Below are 20,501 nucleotides of genomic sequence, written 5' to 3'. Positions count from 1 at the left end.
TCACCCGAAGGATGGGCTGGCTGAGACGGCGGCGGAGGGCAGCCTTACCCGGGTTTGCCTTTCGAAGGTCTCCTTCAGCTGCAGGTGCTTCCCAGCTTTGCTGGCCAGGTCCATCCACTTTCCTTTGAACCACTTGATGGTGGGCTTCCTAAGAAGGTCTTCCGCCTTGACTTTGGCTATAAAGGTGATGTTCTCACCTAGAGAAAGTGCAGAGAGGGCAGCTGAGGTCTGAGGGAGCTTGGACCACCCCCTTCGGACCGCGCTGTACCGCTAGCGTGTGACTGGCGACCCCTGCAGTTGTCGGACAGGATGGCCCTGGTTTTTATGAGAACCAGAAGGTTCTTAGAACATCCCAGTCTTTTCCGCTTTTGAGGTTTATGGAGCTGAAAAAGGGCAATGGGAAATCAGTGGAAATAATTATCCGTTTGAATATATGTATGTAGAGAGAAAAGAAAATGAAAAATACAGAAATACATATGCCTATTTTCTTTCTTCTTTTTTTTCATTAGGCAAGATGATGGGAAGCCTGGACTGACTTGTCCCTAAGGGCACTCGATCTGTTGGGAGTAACTCCTGCCCTCTGCTTTGCTGACGGATGGGACTCCGAGGGCTGTGCTGTCAGCCCAGTGTCGAGGTACACGAGGGAGCAAACATTTGTGTTCACGTGCAGTGGCCTTCACGTTTCAGACCCGAAGGGAATAATTTTGGACTATATTCAACTGTATGCACTTTTTTGCACCAAGTTCGGCAAGTATCAAAGACTAATTGTGATCACAATGTATTACTATAAAATTATTTAAGTGCGATTCCTGGAAGCCCCTCCCTGAACCTTGGCTCCTCTTCTGTGCCCCGTGCCCCTCTCCTCACCCTTCCCCTTCCAGGTCCCTCCCCAGCCTGGAAGAGCACTAAGCTTTTGTTATGATTTGCTTCAATTTTGGTCTGCCTCTCCCATTTGACTGTAAGTCCTGAGTTCTTATGGAGCTCAGCATGGCGCCTAAACCAGGAGGTTCAATATAGTTGTAATGAATGTGCCAGTTTGAATCAGTCCTATACCCTAGAGGAGCCGTGTCCTTTAATCCTTATTCAATATTGCTGGGTGGGAGCTTTATTATTGTTTCCATGGAGATGTGACCTACCCAACTGTGGGTGGGACCTTTTGATTAAATGGCTTCCATGGAGTTGTGTCTCCACCCATTCAAGGTAGGGTTGCTCGCTGGAGCCCTTTAAGAGGCAACCATTTTGGAAAAAGAGCGAGCTGGCAGGACCCGCACTAGATCCAGACATGTGGAGATGCAGAAAGAAAACAGCCCCTGGGAAGGTATTTGAAACCAGAAGCCAAAGTACCAGCAGACACCAGCCACCTGCCTTCCCAGCTGACAGAGGTGTTCTGGACCCATCAGCCTCTCTTGAGTCAAGGTATCTTTCCCTGGATGCCTTAGTTTGGACATTTTAATAGTCTTGGAACTGTAAACTTGCAACTTGATAATTTCCCTTTTTAAAATCCATTCCATTTCTGGTATATTGCATTCCTGCAGCTTTAGTAAACCAATATATTGAATATCTTAAAAGTTGAATCATCTCTCCAACTACCTGCTTCTGAGATATTACACATTATGTATCATCTAGCACATGTGTGGATTTGTAATCATTTTTTGGAATGACGTGTGTTGTAATGACAGCATACACCGCCTCAGAGCGTTATGATATGCCAGGCATATACAAATAGGTCCTATTGTTTTTCCTATTTTGTAGATGGGGAAACTGAGGTAGAGAGAGGCTAAGCAACTTGTTCAAGGGCCAAGTAAGAAACAGAATCAGGATCTGAAGCCAGGCCATCTGGCTGCAGGGTCCAGGCACTCGTCTGCTGTGCTGTGCAGCCTCGCCTTGCTAAACATTCCAGAAATGATGGTTGTCGCTCACTTTTTTGAGTTATCAAAAGCAGGATTTAGTATATATATGTACAATGGAATACTAGTCAGTCACAAAAATGAATGATGTACTGATGCATACTATAGTGTGTATGAACCTCTGTTCTGGTTTGAAGCTGTCCTGTACCCCAGAATGTCATGTTCTTCTAATCCATTCCTGTGGGTGCAGACCTATTGTGGGTGGGACTGTTTGGTTAGGGTATCTCAATTGAGATGCGACCCAGCCCATTCAAGGTGGGCCCTCGCCCTTCACTGGAGTCCATTATGAAAGGGGGAAAGACAGAACCACCCAGAGAGCTCAGAGAGGCAGCCACTGGGACCGGAAGCTGAAAACAACAAAACCCGGGAGCGAAGACCCAGCAGGCACCAGCCATGTGCCTTCCTATCTGACAGAGGAACCCTGGGTGCCAAGAACCTGTCTTCAGAGCTCAGGAATCATCCTGCTGATGCCTTAACTGGGACATTTTCATGGCCTTTCAGTTAATAAATCCCACGGTCAAAGCTGATCCATTTCTGGTATATTGCATTCTGGCAGCTTCAGCAAACCGAAACAACCTCGAAAACATTAGGCTAAGAGAAAGAAGCCAGATACAAAAGGTCACATAACTCCGTTTATATGAAATACCCAGAATAGGTAAATCCATTGTGCCAGAAGGTAGACTGATGGTGCCAGGGGCAGAGGAGAGAGGCGAGTAGAAAGTAGCCGCTTAATGGGTACAGGTGTACTTTTCGAGGGATGCAAATGTTTTGGAACGCCATGAAAGTGACGCTGGTATAACACTGAGAATGCATGAAATGCCAATTGATTGTCCCCTTTAAAATGGCTGATACCATGTTAGCGAACGTCACCTCAAAAAATGTTTTAAAGTAGGATCTAATGCTAGGCACTCACCGACTTTCACTGTTCCTGTTTGTGGCTTTTCGATGAATAGTGTGGACAGCTGAGTATTGGCAGTCTGCTTGTCTTGTTCCTCCCCGACAGGTGATTCACCGAGAGACCACTCTGACGAAGAGAAGGGGACAGGGTCACCGCGGGCCGGGCCCTCCCGAGGCAGCCTCACCTTGCGTTTGTTGTTCACATGAACACTGCAGCTTGTCTGTGTCTCATAAAACTGGATGGATGCAATGTCATGCTTTAGATTCCCTCCCCGGGCCCTAGCAGCCACCAGGAAGGAGAGGGGGCTTCTTCTCCTTACAGGGATGTCTCTTCCATGACAAAGGAACATTTTCTAATTCCTAGAATCAGTGAAACTGTGCGGGTAAGTTGTTACTCTGTCTTTGTTGGCAGGCTGGTTCCTTTGCTTCCCCATCCTGCCTGGGGATTAAGTGACCTAAAGCAGTGCTCGCAGTATTTTTCCAGGGTGCTTGACTCGAAGGCCACATCTAGGCAACAACAGAATTGGACAAGGCTAAAGGGATGGGTGCATTTAATTGTTCAGGCAGCGGAGGCTGGCTGGGCTTTACAGACTCCTCGCTACTGTGTGATCAGATGATTCCGTTATGTTGTATAGAGACGACCCTGGGTGGACGAACAAGTAACAGAACCTGTGGGTATAATTTTCATGAATACTGGAAGTGTCCTTAAGGAGGGGAAAAAAACAGAAAAACTGAAAAGAAGAAAAAAATGTTTGAGACATTTCTCATGGAGAGAGAGAAGCTGAAAGTGAAGTTTAATGTGCGATTTTCAAGTTTACACTCCAGGTGCTCGGTTGGCATTAATCTGCAGTACACTCCAGTGAGGAGGGTAGGAGAGAAAACTGTAAATATTCCCTCTGCTTCTGAGAGCTAAAATTCAGAGAAATTCAGTTTCAGGAATTTAATAATTGGAGAAAAAATGCGTGGGTCACCAACTCGGTACTGTGTCAACATTTTGTGAGTAGAAGGGAATGCACACTTTGTTATTTTAGTTTTCATGTCCAATCACGCTTCGGTCCATGGGTGAAGTCATGCAACCAAGTCACGTGGCTACACAATTATTTTTAAGGCCCAGGTTAATGTTTTCATTTTATGTTGTGTGTGTCCACGATATTAACAGCAGTAGTGAAGAACGGCCATTCAAGTTTGGAATACCAGGGCAACAATTTCTATGGTTTTGTTTGCATCTAAACACACATTGTCTACAACAGTGCCTGGCTCATGGAAGGATCATAGTTGGCTGTGATAATAGGCTTATTTGTTAGGTAAATGAGTGGGTGAATGAATAACCCCACAGAATTTTGGCTACAGCTGACAACACTTCAAAGTGTTTTATCATGTACGTCAAGTTCTATAAAAATGTGAATTATCATGTGACTTCTACACACCCTTGAAACGGAAATTTTGAAAGTTTCTTGGTCTCTGTGATCTTGCTGAATGTGAGGGAAGGATTGTTACAAGCATACAAACAAACAAACCTGCACTGGGTGAGGCTACATTTCCTGAATTGTTGTGTCCATATGTCATGCAAAATTAATTCTCTCTCAAAGCATTAGTCTTCTGGTAAGAGGAAACGTAATGAAAGATTTTTATGATCTACAAACTGAGTAAAACAAGGATTAGAGCCCAGAACATAACGCTTCGAGAAATGAGGCCATTAGTGACTGTAGTAGGGGGGGATCGGGATGGCACCCCAGGAATGTGCTCACCTGAGTCCTTTCTCTCCAGCGCCCGACTACCCAAACCTGAAAGGAAAGCGTGATGTGGGTTGAGGCAAGGGACAGTGAAAAAGAAGTGCTGGCCTCAGCGTGCTCAGCTCCCCCTAACCCTGTCTCTTCTGGCAAGGAGGACGGAGAAGCTAGAAGTTGGCTTGGACGGGAAAACAGTGGTGCTTCATCTATGGAAGCATCTGTAAAAAGTATGTGTCTTATTTTAAAACAATTATATAGGAAGAAATCCAAATATTTAAATTTAAGGAACCGGGGAGAAGGGCATATCATTGGAGATGGAACACAAGCTTGGTGCCCCTATAATTTAAACCCAAGATTTACTCATTTCACAGAGAAGCCCCCCTTTCTTTACGTTCCTCATGTAAACCAAATAATTGTCATTAAAGCCAACATTTTCCTCTTGGACCTGGTGCAGGTGCAGCCTGGTGCCCTGCCCCGTTCACCGGCTTAGGGGGTGCTCGCCCTTGCTTTCCTTTTACTGTCAGCTAATCCGTAAGAGGGTGGGGAGAGGGTGGAAATGTCCTAACCTGGTGGTAAGGCACTAGGAGGGGAGACTTCCTCTTCATCTGAAACAAGAAATAGGAGTTAAAAAGTCAAGGAGGAAAGGACTTCATCCCCAGTGACCTGAAAAGAGAGAAATCTGGAAAAGAAGAGAAACTACATAAAACATCTTAAACTGATCAAAAAGCCTTAAAAGGCATAGTACCTGGAAGGGTGAAGTGGAGTATTTCAGGCAAAAGAAAAGAAAAAGTGAATCAATAAAAGGGTGAGAGAGTAGGGTAAGCAAAATGAAATTGTGGATTAAAACATGGGACATTGTGCAAGGTTTCCTTTTACATATAATTGTAGGTTAGGAAAAAAAATTAATGCTAAAATTCAAGCCTAGATGAAATCAATAATGGGTATGGTTTTCAAGTTCTTTTATAACTAAAGACAATGACAGGCATTATTCTTTCATATACCAAATTCTATTTGGACACAAACATAAAAACATATGTTTATAGTTTGAAAACTCTTATTCCCCTGCAAAAAACCTCATGAGTAATTCCCCTTCCCAATTCAGGAAACAAAAGTCAAGATTAACCAATGTGAATCAATTTGTTATACTTGCTAAGTTCATCAGTAATTTTAGGAACTTTATAAGCATTTTCCCAAGATGATATTGGTGCTGAGCAATGTATGTCATCTGGTTATTTAAACTTACTCATGTACATTAGTAAAATTCAAAATATGCCTTTGTAGCATTTATGTGCAGAGCCACTGAAAATTTCCCTTTACTAAAATGTCTGAATCTCAAATTGTCTTTACATTTTAGATGCTTAAATAGGCATTTGGTGTTACTGAGCCTCTGCCCTTCCTCTCCCAAGGCATGAAAACTGGTGTTTGTATAGATAGTAATTGTACTTAAAATATTAGAATAACTATAGATTTAAAAATACAAACCAAATGACTATACAGAGTATACATGTAACATGAATGTTAGTGTTTTAAAAAATTTTCTGTTGAGAAGAGATAAAATAGCACATTTTTTTGTATAAGCTATTAAAATACTTACTATAAATACGAATTACTGGCCTGAAATTTCTTTTTCAAAATTGTCAACCAGGGCCATGTTTTAATAATTTTTAATGAAATAATTTATGTCATATATAGGGACTGTGTCTCAGCTTCAAAACCAAAAAGGGGATTCACTGGATACTGTGGGACTTGGGATTCTTTAGAGGAAGGTTCCTGAGATCAAAGACATGTGGGAAATGCTCAGCTAATTAAAGTTAAATGCTTAGATTTTATCGTGTGTGTGTGTGTGTGTGTGTGTGTGTGTGTTTTTCATGACCCCCTGCCACTCGAAACCGCTTTCTGAAGCAGCTCCCTCCCAAACTAGGTTGCAAAAGTCTCCATTTTCCTTCTCTCTGGTCTCCAAATCTCTGCCTACACACCTCACACATCAGTTCCTGTTTCCAACAGCTCCGGCTAGCCCAGCCTTAATTGGCTTTAACGGAACACCAATACATGCACTATTAAAAAGAAGGTTACCCTGGGAGAAAACTTTGCCTAATGACAAGAGCAAAAACTCACCCTCACTGAACTGCAGCCGCGCTGCTCTGTTTGCTGGCACTGTTCTGGAACTGCACGTGTAACTGTGCACTAACAAGACAGCTTGTGACTGGCTCTGCTTGTATCCCCTCATCTTGTTTTGCAACCCTGAAGTCGGGTGCCCTTGCACTCAGCCTCCTGAAGTTGCAGTGCCTTAGTGACTGACATGAATCAGCCCAGAGGTAAACACCCCAAATCCCTAGACGAGATTACTGAACCAGCAGCTGTAGTCAACGTTAGCGCACCTGACCTGCCCAAGTATGGAATCACTCTCCCCTTCGCAGGAGTGAGGCCATCTCCGACCTTGGCCTCTCAAACTGCCTTGGTTGTTATGCTAAGCCAGCCTGCTTGGTCCGAACGCTATAAAACACTTCTCCAGTTCGGGGAGACAGAGTTGAGGACCGTCCTCCTGTCTTCCTGAGGCTAGCTTTGCTAAATAAACTTGTTTTCTTCTCCAAATGTCTACTGATTGCCTCTGTGCACCTAGAGTGAGGACCCACTTTGGAAAGGCCATCCCAAGCCTCTCAGGTGCTAATGTGCTCTGACCCGTGACAGACAAGATATGACACAGCACCTAGCGTTTCCCAAGCTTAGTTCACCTTCCAGTCGTTTTCTCCTGGTGTATCCATTAACATTCCACAAAATCATGCAGCTGGAAACTATAGGTATTTCTGAGCTCTCAGGAGAATTCTTTGTTTCAGATGACAGATAAGTAAAATTTAACATAGTCAAAAATAAAATACCTTGCAATTTTTCTCTGATAATACTTGTCAAAAATTTAACTCAGTATTTTCTTCTTGTAACCTACTTAAAGGCATTTATTTACTGAACTATGCAGAAAAGCTTGACTCAAAGTCCTGTAAAAATTACTGAAAATAAAGCATTTAAATTCAATCACTTAAATAAACCAAGGGGCTTCCTTTATTATGTATAAACTAGAAATAAAGAACCATTTTGATTCAACTCATACCATTTTATACATATTTTGGTGGTGTTTTTTGTTTGCTTTGTTTGCCTTGTGCATAGCACATTGTTAACCCTGAGTTAATTGTTTAAAATGTACAGTGTCTGAGAAAAGTATATTTGTATAGTTTCATAAAACAAAATGAAGATAATGTGTTTTTAAACAAAATTTTGATGGGTGAGTAATTTCAACATCCACTAAATGTTAAGATTATTTGGGGTACATGAAAAATTACTTTAGACTATTAAGGAACCACATAATAAGTGATCTAAAATTACTTCCAAACAGGAATTATGTATCCATTGGCAATATTTGATTCATTGCAAATAAATTTTTAGATTTAAGGAAGTGCTAGAAAATATAATTGACAGGAGCAAAGTTTACTATTTCCCTTCTTTTAAAAGTAGCTTTAGCCCTGGGGCCCTTTTATATTGGGAAACAAAGTTAAGATGATAGGACTCCAACATTAATTTCTTAAACAGTTCCCTGATTGAATTGGATGAGATTGAAAGGTTTGATTCTTCTTGTTTACTGTAGAAAACCAGGTTTGATTGCTAGAAGGGAAATTTGATCATACAAATCTCTGTGGTTGGTTCCAATTCAACAGCACAGATGTGAAAGACATGTTATCACCCAAGGAAAATGTTCAAACAGAATAAAACAAAGCAACATGTAAATCATATTTTTTTCTATTTAAAGGACTACAGTGATGATGAAAACTTAAACATCTGTTTTTGTCTCTTCATAACACAACATGTGGACCATAGATGTAAGCAGCAGTGCTAGCTCCCATAGCACGCAGAGGGCAGTTTACCAAAGCTGAATCTAATCATCTTAAAGTCATGGGAAAATAGCATTTGTAAAACCATAAAGATTATTTTCTTAAACAACTGAAGTTCCCAGAGAAGAATGTCTGGGAAGTAGAGAAAGAACTTAGTCTCATCTTACAGGTTTGGGAAGTTAGGAAGCTACATATGAAATGTGGAATGCAAATAGGAGCCTTGCTGTGGGAGAAAAAGAACCCAAAGACAGCACAGTGTGTCTACTCTTATATTCTCCAAACTTTCTACAGCAGAAGGTAACTTCATTTAAATTGTTATTAATTTGAAATTGTTTTTTCAAAAAAATTAAACTTGGGACAATTGTTGAGACTTTAGAATAAAGACCAGAAGCATGTAAAATCCAAATTTATGTGACTAGAAACCAACCTCAGTTAAATACTGATATGATGCCTTATTTGATTTAGACAAATTTATGAATTTCTCCAGCAGGTTAAATGGTTACTATAAATACTGTTGCAAATACTGGTTGTTTTATAATGCTGGTTGTTATAAACACTGCTATTGTCACAATAACAACCACAACACACACATAAGACAATAACAACAGCTAACATTAAGTCACCATGTTTTCAGACATTGGACTAAGTTATCACGTTGTCTTCATGAGAAGATGCACGCCTTCCCATTCTGATACTTTTGAAATCAGGATTCATCTTACAACAAACAGATACATTTAGTGAGTTTTTATCTCTTCCAAATCTGTTATTAGACCACTGCTACATCTTCTGATTAGAATTGAAAAGTATGGCGACATCAATTTTAAATAAAGAACAAAGAAGCAACCGGTTAGACTACTTAGGGAAAGCGAGGAATCATTTTAGTCATTGGTCGATTGTCTGAATCCTAAACGTAAAAAGCACCAGGGTAGGGTTATTGCAGATGTAAAGAGACCTAAACAAAGAAAAACAATTTTTAAATTAAAAAACCACATCAATCAGGGGGAAATATGTTGGAAATAGTGCTGATTCACTCTGTACTCTGCCAACCACATTCACGGCCAGAGAGAGACCCTCCGATGAAAAATCCGTGAGCTCTCTGACACACCAGGATGCACTGATGATGGTGTGTGTCCCAGTGTTAGTGCTGTCTGCATGCCTGCAAAAGGAAACAAGCTTTCCCTCTCCTTGCCGCAATTATCAAAAACAGTTATTTTGGGGGGGAAGAAAATTTAAAAGCGGTAGTAACTGGGCTTGTTAAGAAAATACACAGACTATAAACTAATGAGATATACACATTTTAAAAGCATTTTAAACTATGAGAACTTCAGCGTTGGAATGAGTACTGACCTTCAAAGCAGCCTCTTGATCCTAACGCTGCTTCTGCATTTGGAACCACCCACAGGGCCCATCTGGAAACTGCCCACAGGGCCAGCTGTCCAGACACAGGAGGGCGTGTCGCCCCGGCTCCTGCTCGCATATCTGCTGTCGGGTGGCCGAAGGAAAGGGGCGAGCCCACTGACCAGCCATGCCACTGTCTGCGTGGGGCCCCCCACGCTCCTTCCCACTTCCACAGCGGAATGCACCTTCCTCTTTTGGTGCTGTTGGAAGCTAAGTCAGCTCCGGGAGGACAGAACTTTAATTCGGTTTATCACTGCGTCCTCCAGGGCCAGAACCCCCCCTCCCCCATACAGCAGGCACTCGGTGAAGTGTTGCTGAATAAGTGGATGCTGGAGTGAAGGGCAGATATTCGGCCCCACTGAGGATATGGAAGAGAATCTACACTTACATTCTATTGGTTTGCCACCCGTAATTAATCGGAAAGATGAAGTCATGGCAGCATTATCTGTGCAAGGACATTGCCTCCCGGGGTGATCACTCTGAACAGGATTTGTGCATCTGGCATTGCTGTTTGGCTAACCACTCCCATTTCCTTACTGTCATCTCCACTGTTTCCATTCCAGGAGACTCTGCCTGGGTTCCAGGACAAAGTAGGCAAAATTAGGGGACAGGATAGCTGGATAGACAACCAGCTCAAAAGCAAACAAGCAAGCAAACAAACAAACAACAATAAAACCTTTTCCTGGGAAACCAACTGTTTCCCCCACAGAGACTCTTAGTAAATCTGAAAACATTGACAGGTCAGATCGTAAACTCTTCATATACGATAGGTATAGGAACCAGATAACCGTCTGGCTACAAAATATGTTTCAGAACATTTTAGAGCTGTTGCAGAAGAATTCCAGTCCATCTGGGACAGCACTGCATTTGTAATAAATAATGTTATTCACAGCAGCAGTTTGGGAGCTATTGATCAGACACACTTCAAATAACTGGGGAGAGGACTAACTGGAATGCTGAAAATAGGCTAAAATCCAGGGGTGTCCATTTTCAGTAGCGTCAAGCAAGTAAGGTTTTTATGGCAGAAATCTTGGGCCAGTTCTGCAGATGACCTCCCAGAACGCATGGGGCCCATGCCTCGTCCGTCCTGCTGACCAGGAGCAGGGTTAGGTGGCCATTTGCCGTCCCACAAGCCTGCAGAGTGGGAATGAAAGTCCATCCAGATGACCACTGTCTGCACAGTCAGCTAAGCTAGCGTGGAAATGCAGTCATTCATTCTACAAGTATTCGCCAGGAGATTTCCGTATGCAGCTGTCTGCCAGACCCTGGAAGGAAGGAGATGAGGGGAGGAAAGAGGTGCTAAGACATGGCGCCCCACTGTCAAAAAGCTTAAACCTGTTAGGGAAAGGATACAAGCATCAGTACGTGATTAAGGGAAGAAGAGTGACTGAAAGACAGAGGCAATAGTTCAGGAAAAATTAGCAGGAAGAAGGGAGATGAAAGTGAGCTATGATGGTCAGGGAAAGCTGCAGAGAGAAGTGAAATCTGAGCTGAATGATTACACAACAGCAATAAACTAACCGGCCTGAGAGCCAGGGGGCGGGGTGCACTCTAGTCAACATGGAGAAAGGTCTGCTGCACTCCTCAATCCTGGTGAAGCCAAAGCATGCATGGCTTCTCTCTCTACTGAGGAGAAAGAAGCAGCAATCATTATTGCATCTACTTTTTGCTTAAGTCTTTTATTTGACATTTCCCTGTCCTTGATGAAAGTAGGTAATGGGTGAAGATGACTGTACATTTAGAAATAAAATCCATCCACCTACCTTCTTTATTTAGGAATGTCGCTTTCCATCCCTAAATTGAGATTTGCTTTCTAAATAGGTAGGGCATATGTAGAGATACCTGGGCAGCTGCATGTGGCTATGACCTTACTTATCTTTTGCAAATGTCAGGAAGAAAAGGCTACTAACTCCAGGATGCCCTAGTCACCTAGCCTTGCTCTTCCATCCTACTGTGTTCTCCACAGAGAAAAGAGTTCTTGTTTGTCCATACTGGTTGGTTGGTTTTAAGTTATAGAAAAGCACTTTCTCATTTCAGCACATAATACAACACGGTGAGTTTTCAGGTTAGGGCTGGCAGAGGCGTGGGGGAAGCTTTGGCAGCTTGCTCTCTGGGATCACATCTCGAGCCTCACAGGCTGGGCCAAGCACCTTTCCACATTTGGACACAGAGGTGCATGCACCGGCCTTGTAGGGAATAATGTTACAAGAACTTCGGCCAGGATGTCCCAAGCCTCCTGAGCCCATCGCACGGAAGGAGCTCTGGGACTGGACACTGCCTGCATTCCATAAGCAAGTAGCCTCCAGGCTGGGGCCCACGCGGCCAGCATCGGAACTCACATCACTGTCCCAGGGACCACTGAAGGTCAAGGACAAACTGGGTGAACTAACACTGTGTGCTCATTTATGAGAGCTTAAGTTCAAGTTAGCTGAGGAAAAGAGGTCCAACATACTGAAAGAAAGAAGAACAGCATTTTACCAGTGCACAGGAGACAACATCAGCATAGGAATTCAGTAATGAAATAAGATATATTAAGAACAACTCGATACTTAACATGAGTTTCTGTGATAGCAGTCATGAAATAGCTGGTAATTCCAAATTTTAAACTATGCTATTCATTACGCAAATAAAGAATAAATTTTTTAAAATGATGATACAAACATTTAAAGAAAAATTATCAAATCTACCCACCCACATGAAACCTTTCGTCTATGGAAGAATAATGCTGTTTTGCTTAAAACAGAGGTCAATAATGACAGTGGCTTCTTCCACTGGAAGACAAAGGATTTAATATCTCATTGGTTTGCAGAAGTACATGATAAAGCTCATTCATTTTCCAAAACGGAACTGTCTCATGTCAAGTAAAAACAGAATAATATTACAGGAATAAATGAGTTTCCAGTTTGGTGAGAAGTGACACAATGCTTGCTTAATAAATTATGATTAATTAATTAATTATAATTAATATAAATTAATTAATTTATATTAATCATTCTATACATCTGCATGAATATGTAGTCAGCGTTACAAAATGAGATGCTAGCCTTCAAAATTACTGGCAAAACCTGGAAAGTTCACTTGGTAAAGGGAAAACATTCAATTAAAAAAATTCTGGGTAATTCAGATTGATTTTCCATATTGGTATAATCCTAAAAAAGATTAGACACCTCTTTCAGTTTGGGTTGCATACTGCAACATGGAAACTACTAGTTAGTTTACTGGCATCTCAACAAGGTCTTGTGCTATTTTTATCATTTCTGGTTTTCTTTTAAAACCAGACAGGCACAGCAGGAACTTCTCAGAGCAGCCCTTGTCATTATGGCACTTGGGCCTAAATGGAGACTCCGAACCGTGCTGATGAAAGAAACGCAGAGGGACTGCTCGTGGCCACCGCGGCACTCATTGCTGACCTCTTTCCGCTTTTAATTTTGTTGAATTCTGCCTCCCTTACCCTGCATTGGACTCACCTTTTGCTGGTTTATTTCCGGCTTCCTTCTCTTTGTTTGGTTCTGTGTGGAAAGTACAAGCACATTTTTGAACGTGTCTTTGACAAAAAGCATTTTACTGTGTGGTGAGCACAGGGGGTGGAAAGAAATGAACGACAACAAAACAAACAATAAATGATGCTCCATACCCAAGGATTGAGCTATACATGAATTATGAATTTGAGATTTATAATTCAGATTTGTATTAAACTTTTAATGATAGCAATGAATAATTCTGAGCATTTTTGGAAAAAAGCGTACTTGGACACATGCAATGAAGAGTTTGTTAAGACACACTTCGCCATGCTGGGACACTGTCATAGTAGGGAAGAATGAGACTTTCTATAGAATGCGATCACTTCATTTTAGATCCCCACTCGCTAAGAAGGTTTGACTGATACAGTGGTTCCCACTTCTAGGTAATATTATAGAAGGAGCCAGGGTGTAAAGTATGTAATTGTACAACGTGTGTAGTTTCAAATAAAATATTTGGGTGTACATATTAATCCGCGTTGGGACAAGTGGTAATAAACTGCAATATGAGAGTGGGAACATCCGACTTTATCCACTGAGATCACAAGAATCATCTTATTTCAGACATCAGCAAGGGGCATCTAACTTACGGTATATGTAAGAAAAGAATAGGTGTAAGCATGAATTTTCATGTTGTTTTTAACCAATGAACAGACATCTGAGCCTTAGTCAATTAAGAAGAGCCATTTTATCGAGTTGGAAGGAGACGCATTCTGACAACAGACAGTCAATGTTGTGCAATGAAGATGAAACGTGGCATAATAAGGGAAATATTACAGTGACCAAGGCACAGTAACTGGTCTGAAGAGCAGGCTGGAAAGGCTTGCTGCAATGGTCTGTAGGTCCTTGGAGTACTCAGTGTTGGCAAAAGGAAATCTGTACGTGCACAGAGAAAACCTACCAAGGGAGAAGGAAAGCCTAAGAGGAATGGCACACTGGTTTCAAGATCTGGTCTGAAGAAAACTAAACTTGAGCTTGGCCTCTTTGAACGCACCTAACACTGAGCCTGTTCACTCATTTTGACACATGGCAGTACTCTCTACACTATTCCAGGGTTTCAAATGTGTGAATTGTGTGTCCTTTACGGGATAAAGGGGCCCTGGCAGCAGTGAGAGTCCTGCCACCCCCCAAAATGATCTCCAGTGTGGAAGAGCTTCATAATCCCCTTATAAATTTCCATGCAAAAAAGACGATGAGAAACTCAGGCCTTATCAGCCCCTGGGTTTGCCAAGACGGCACCATCCTGCAGGGAACTGCACCATCCTGCCGAGCCCTGTATCATCATCCTGCCATGCCCTTCACTCCAATTTCACTGTCAATTCAAATAACCTGCAGCTAATTGCATACTGCCTTGTGAGGCTCTTACAGTATTGCCTTACATTTTAACGTGGTGGGGTTCATTTTATTTGATTTTTCTTCAGTCTGTATTATATTTTCTACTTGGCTGCAGGCACGGTGAAAAGGGGGAAGTGTTACTCAGCGTTCCCCCTATATGCTGGCACCCAGGTATATCAAGCGTCTGGCTGTGTATTCGGAAGGCTTAGAACACAGCTGTGCATGCGGCAAATGCCCAGTGAACAATTCTTGGTTGCGGGCTGAGTCCTCCTGTTCAAGGAGGAAGAGGGATGAAGAGGATATGCTGGGGTCTTCCTGGGAAAAAGCACAGGACTTCGGCTGCTTGCATTTGGGGCTCATTCGGCTGGGCCAGACAAAAGATCCTGGAAGGCAGTGTAGGGAGTTTAACAGTTCCCAGGACTTGTCCTCCTAATCCCCTTCTCCCCCTCAGGTCTAGTGGGCGCCTGCGCAGCTCCTCGTCCCCTGTGTGGCCGGGCACTGCCTCTCCTGCCTCTTATTTTGTTGCCACCTGGTGGATAAGGAGGTACCAAGAGCTCGAGAAGCTCAGGAGGCATCGAGCCTCAGAGACCAGGAAGCCTTCCCGGAACCCCAGAGGAGTTTCCAGGGGTGCTAATGGTGACTTCGCCAAGTCTGGGAGGGGCTACTGATCTCCTGGGCTGAGCTGGGAACTGCTTCCTGCACGCCCGGGAAGGGCCCCGTTGGCGCTTCCCTCTGTGCCAAAGGCCCTGGGACTCATTCAGGCTCAGCCCCCACGTGGGCACAGCAACAGCATTTGAATCAAGCCAAGGGTTTTATAAGAACCGATCAGGTAATGTAATGAAGCGCCATCCAAGTCTGATAACAGGAAAGGGTTACTCCAACACAAGACATTGTTTATTACTATCAATGTCACAAGTATACAAGTACGGTCATGCATCTTCTCAGCAGGAATTAGGGGAAAGCTGGCAGCTTCAGCGGAGGGCATCCTGCATTTGCAGCTCGAACCCTTGAGGCAGCGTCTCTACTCACCTTCCGGGGTGGGGGCGGGGGCCGGGGCGGGGGCGGGGGCTGGTGCCTCATTTTCTGGAAATAGAAAAGTAGTGTAAGTGTTGGGCTCTCCTACCCCAGAGTACAGCTCCTTCCGCAGCCTGCGCTGCCCTCCAGGCCACCGCGGCCTCCCCTGTGCGGGCACTGCGGTGGGGAAGCGTCCACCTGGGCCACCGCGGCCTCCCCTGTGCGCCCACTGCGGCGGGGAAGCGTCCACCTGGGCCACCGCGGCCTCCCCTGTGCGCCCACTGCGGCGGGGAAGCGTCCACCTGGGCCACCGCGGCCTCCCCTTTGCGGCCACTGCGGCGGGGAAGCGTCCACCTGGGCCACCGCGGCCTCCCCTTTGCGGCCACTGCGGCGGGGAAGCGTCCACCTGGGCCACCGCGGCCTCCCCTGTGCGCCCACTGCGGCGGGGAAGCGTCCACCTGGGCCACCGCGGCCTCACCTGTGCGGCACCGCAGCAGGGAAGCGCCCACCTGCGCGGCCAGGAGGCCTGGACTCAGTGCTCTTCTCCTGTGTGGTGTGAGGGGCGGAGCGAAATGGCACCACACGGATTTCTCGGAGCCGGCCTAGCGCTGTGAGGAGACGGGCAGGTGAAACGGGGATTCACCGCGTCCCAGCGTGTCAGTCCCGGGGCAGCGGGCAGGTATCGCCCGGGGCTGAGGCGGCCCCCCCTCGGGGAAGCGGGCGCACTGGCCCCCGCTCCGGGGGTGAAATGGGAGCGTGGAAAGCACCTCGGCCCGCACCTCCCAGCCAGCGAGACCCCCTTGCTCTAGCGTGGAAGGGGCCCCCCCCAGAGACGCTTGCAGGGTGAGGAAGCAGCGCCTCCGGCCCTGGGGGTGCTTTGGATTTTAAGGCGAGCCGCTGGCTGTTCGGTGAGGAACAGAATCAACCCGGTCGTGGCTGTTTCCTGCAGTGCAGATGCCTGCAGTAGGTTTCCACCTTCGCGTCTCGCAGATTCCAAAACGTCCGAAGTTCTGGTGTGGAGGCCTGGCAGAATTTCAGCGCAATGCCCGTGGCACCTGGCCTCTGGGGCCCAGTGGGTGCCGCAGTCAGGCTGTGACGCTGCTGGAGAAAACCGATTTCCCAGCGGCCAAAGGCAGGCCCGGTGACCACAGAGCGCGTGGACTTTCCCCCAGTGACCCCCGCGAATGCGCAGAACATCCACGCAGGGAATCGGCGACACGCGTGACCCCGCGGCTCTCCTCCAGGGCGGGAGAAAGCGCTTAAAGGAGGTGATCGGCTCCTGATTATTGGCTGAAGCGGCCATGGCCGGCAGGTTTTGTGTTACAGGCACATCCCACCCGCCGGGATGTAGTTTGCAGATGGCGTGAAAGCGCAGCTGCGCCGCGGCTGGCGTGGACAGAGATGCTTCCGGGTCTGTGCCAACCGGAGGCGAGGATCCCGGGGCCACCCGCAAATCAAACCTCAGCCAAGGCACTTATCTTCAGAGGTCGGGGTGCCGAAACGCACATCTAAGAGCGGCCTCTTGGGTCTGGGAGAGCTGCGGCAGTACGTGGATATCCGCAGGCGGCGAGCGAGAAGCCACCTGCCACCTGGACTGGACGCTGTCATGTGGTGCCGGGGGCTGTGAGGACCCCTTCTGGCTTCCTCTGCACACAAGTTGTCCCGCCCTGCGGCTCAGTGTGCTGCAGCTGCAGGAATTACTTCTCCCACTTGTCTCCTGCCCTTGTTCTACCTGAGGGGTCCCTACCTATTTGGTTCTTCCGCCCTCCTTTGCTTCTGCCACTGGCCCCTCCACTCGCAAGGGGGTTTCTCTGTTCACCTTCCACGTGCTGCCTCCAGAGAGGTGAGGCTCTTCCTCCCAAGGGACTTCCTGCTTTTTCTCTCCATGCGTTCCAGTCCCCAGACCTGGGATTGAACCCTGACTCTACACCTATTGCTGGGTAATCTTGGGCTATTCCTTACTCTCTATCAGCCTCAGTTTCCTCATCTGTAAAGTAAGGATAATAAAACAAGAGACTTCCTAGGGTGCTAACCTTTGGTAAAGTGCATGACACAGTTCCCCGCAGGTACACGGGGCTCTGAAATGAGCCATAAATAGAAGCACCGTTGGCCTTTGACAATCCTTTCCATCTCATCATCTCTCAAGACCCTCAGAGGCGACTACTCCTCTCTGACCCTCTCCCTTATTCTCTCGGCCTCCTGAATGGCAGCGTGATACACTAGTCGCTATGATGTGGTCATTTTCCAGTCGTTTCAGTGCACACAGGTGCCCGGGCAGGTATCGAGGGCTCCGTCCCAGACCACCCCAATAAAGCGGAAATTGCCATAAAGTGAATCACATGAACTTTTTGGTTTCCCGGTGCGATAAAAGTTACGTTCACACTATACCACACCTCAGTGTGCGATATGTCTAAAAATCAATGTACAGAACTTCTCTAAAATGTGAGACACGAGGTGAACACACAGGGTTGGGAAAATGGAGCTAAGACTTGTTCCATGCAGGATCGCCACAAACCTTCAATTTGTGAACAGCGCAGTATCCGTGATGTGCAATAAAACAAACTATGCCTGTATAATATATATATTTGTTTTTTCCTCCCAACTAAATAGGGATGGGGATATTTTATTCCTATCTCTCTGCTATCTCATTGCTTAAAAGACATTCCATGCATAACTTAATGATAAAAAAGAATTAAGAAGGACTTCTTTGGTGATTGTGTATGAACTTCTAAATTGACTGTACTTTCTCAGCATCTATGTAAAAGAAGGCCCATTCTGTAAGGGAAGCTGTGGTCGCTTAAAATCCTATTTTGGCAGTAAGGCCAAGGATGAATTTTCTAGTCAAATAAATAAAAGCAAATCGTCTTGGACACTGAAACTGTCAATGTGCCCTGGATGCGAGTTCTTCATTTCCACTGTTCTACATGGCAGCGATGACATCGAATCAAAAGGGTAATTTGAAGGGCTTAATCCCAGGATGATAGTTTTTAACAGCCAACCATACAGACAGTCAGAAATACAGGAACCTTATAAGACAATAATGCTAGCACATGTTTCAATGGCTGTAGGAAAACGCATGCCTGCCTCATAAGTAGGCAGAGCCAGAACTTCTTAAAATCACAGAAATCTCACTACTTTATAGCTAGCGGAGGAATAAATGAATGATCATCACTTATTGGCACCGAAGGTGTGCTAGGACCTGGTTTACAGTAAGTTTGATAAGCCTTACAGTGCTGTGAAGTGTGCCATGTAATTACCCCACTTTGCAGCTGGGCATTGAGGGCCCAGGGGTCCCACAGGCCACGGAGGGTGAACCTAAGCTTCGCACCTGACTGGAGGTCACCCTGCACGTCCTCTCCCAGCGGCTCAGGCCGATGGAGGCGCACGAAGCTGGCTGGTGCATCTTTCCGAGAGATAGGACTGTGTTTCCCCACTGAGATGCGCGTTCTTGTTCTCAGGGACACAAGAGCGAGACCCTATCTGTAGGAACGGTGTGCCTTGGCTTGCCCTCAGTGAAACGGAGGCAGTAACGACCCACCTCGAGGAGTGCTGGTGGGAGTGAATGGGTTCGCATGGGGGGACGTGGTGAACGCTGCTGTATTCCTGATTATCATCATTATTATGATTTTCCCTGTGACAGGCCTGGGAGCGTGGCATCAGGCCTTTCCAGGGGCTGCCAGCTGAGTGCCTGGCCTCTCTCTAGACCGTGGGCCTCAGCATGTCAGAGTAGCTTTGGAATTGGGGTAGAGACTGGAAGCTTCTGGGGATGGGATAGAGGAGGCCAGCCCCTCACACCCCTGCTTTGTAAGGGTAATAGTAATTGATTTCAGTGAAACTGATATATCATTACAGAATTTGATAGAAAAATAGGTACATGAATGAGTGAGTGAATAAAGTAATGAAAGAGAGAAAGAAAGGATGGAAGGAAGAAAGGAAAAAAAGGAAGAGATAGGAAGAAAGAAAGAGAAGAAAAAGAAAAAGACTCATGGTGGAACAGAAAGAGAAATGAGCTCTCAATAGTTTTCAGGGCATTTAAAATGAAGAATTTCAGGTGTCCAAACCCTGGAGAGATGGGGGACCGGGAGTGGTGAAAGTCACACAGAGCACGATTCAGAGCGAAAATGCTCTGTTCCTGGTGAGTGGCAGCCTCCAGGTGTCCCTGGCTCCAGGTGTCCCTGACGCAGTAGGAAATGCTCAAGCACCTTAGTCAAACGCGCCTCTGTCTCTGATGAGAGATTCTTATCAAGCTTCTAAAAGTCATTTGCATCTTCCCCAAATCCAATCGGCTGCCTTTACAACACCAATCCACTGACAGCAGTCGCCGAGTGGGGACCCTGTGCCGGACAATCCTGCAACCAGAATTCACTGAGCACCCTTCAGGAATTTCCCAAGGGCCGGGGGGTTTCAAATGTGGCTAAGATGGGACCCCTGTGTTTCAGACGCTGATGGGGAAATGGCCAGCCCCCGCTGCGGTCAGTTTAGTCACTCAACCAAGCCTCTCTCAAAACATTCAAGCCCCCGCCTCGTGGATGCCCTCGGGCGGCTCACACTGCCGGGTGCCACAGGGCCCAGGCATCAGGTTAAACCGAAGGCTGGCTCTGAGGTCTGGGGCGGGCATGGGATTCTGCAATTGCAACGCGTCTGCAGAGGAGGCCCACCCACCCATCTAGATGGGGACTTTTCTTCCCCTTTGATCACAAGTCTCCTGAGGACAGGGTGCCTGTCCCTCCTCCTTCTCAAATCCCACACAGCAAGTGCCCCACAAATAGAGTTGACTGGACACTGTCCCTGCTCGCACAGACGTCCCTTCTCCTTGCTGCCTGG

The 20,501-nt window shown here is 45.7% G+C and overlaps 1 protein-coding gene across 12 annotated transcripts in view; it reads right to left on the bottom strand.

Annotated features, from left to right (window-relative positions):
* Positions 1-20,501, bottom strand: part of MYBPC1 (myosin binding protein C1) — a 90,676-nt gene that overhangs the window by 58,785 nt on the left and 11,390 nt on the right. For 11 of the 12 annotated variants that reach the window (XM_077111775.1, XM_077111779.1, XM_077111785.1 and 8 more), the window contains exons 2-7: positions 15,693-15,746; positions 13,278-13,319; positions 5,101-5,139; positions 4,553-4,588; positions 2,821-2,931; positions 49-197 (exon numbers count right to left, since the gene is read on the bottom strand). In XM_077111775.1, coding sequence (XP_076967890.1) covers positions 49-197; positions 2,821-2,931; positions 4,553-4,588; positions 5,101-5,139; positions 13,278-13,319; positions 15,693-15,746 — 431 coding nt within the window. The remainder of the gene's footprint in view (positions 1-48; positions 198-2,820; positions 2,932-4,552; positions 4,589-5,100; positions 5,140-13,277; positions 13,320-15,692; positions 15,747-20,501) is intronic. The other variant, XM_077111784.1, reaches the window with a different exon arrangement.

This window comes from Tamandua tetradactyla, chromosome 7 (genome assembly GCF_023851605.1).
Source record: "Tamandua tetradactyla isolate mTamTet1 chromosome 7, mTamTet1.pri, whole genome shotgun sequence".
NCBI classification, from domain to species: Eukaryota; Metazoa; Chordata; class Mammalia; order Pilosa; family Myrmecophagidae; genus Tamandua; species Tamandua tetradactyla.
The sequence above is the reverse complement of the archived record's forward strand: the minus strand, read 5'-3'. Positions and strand labels throughout refer to the sequence as shown.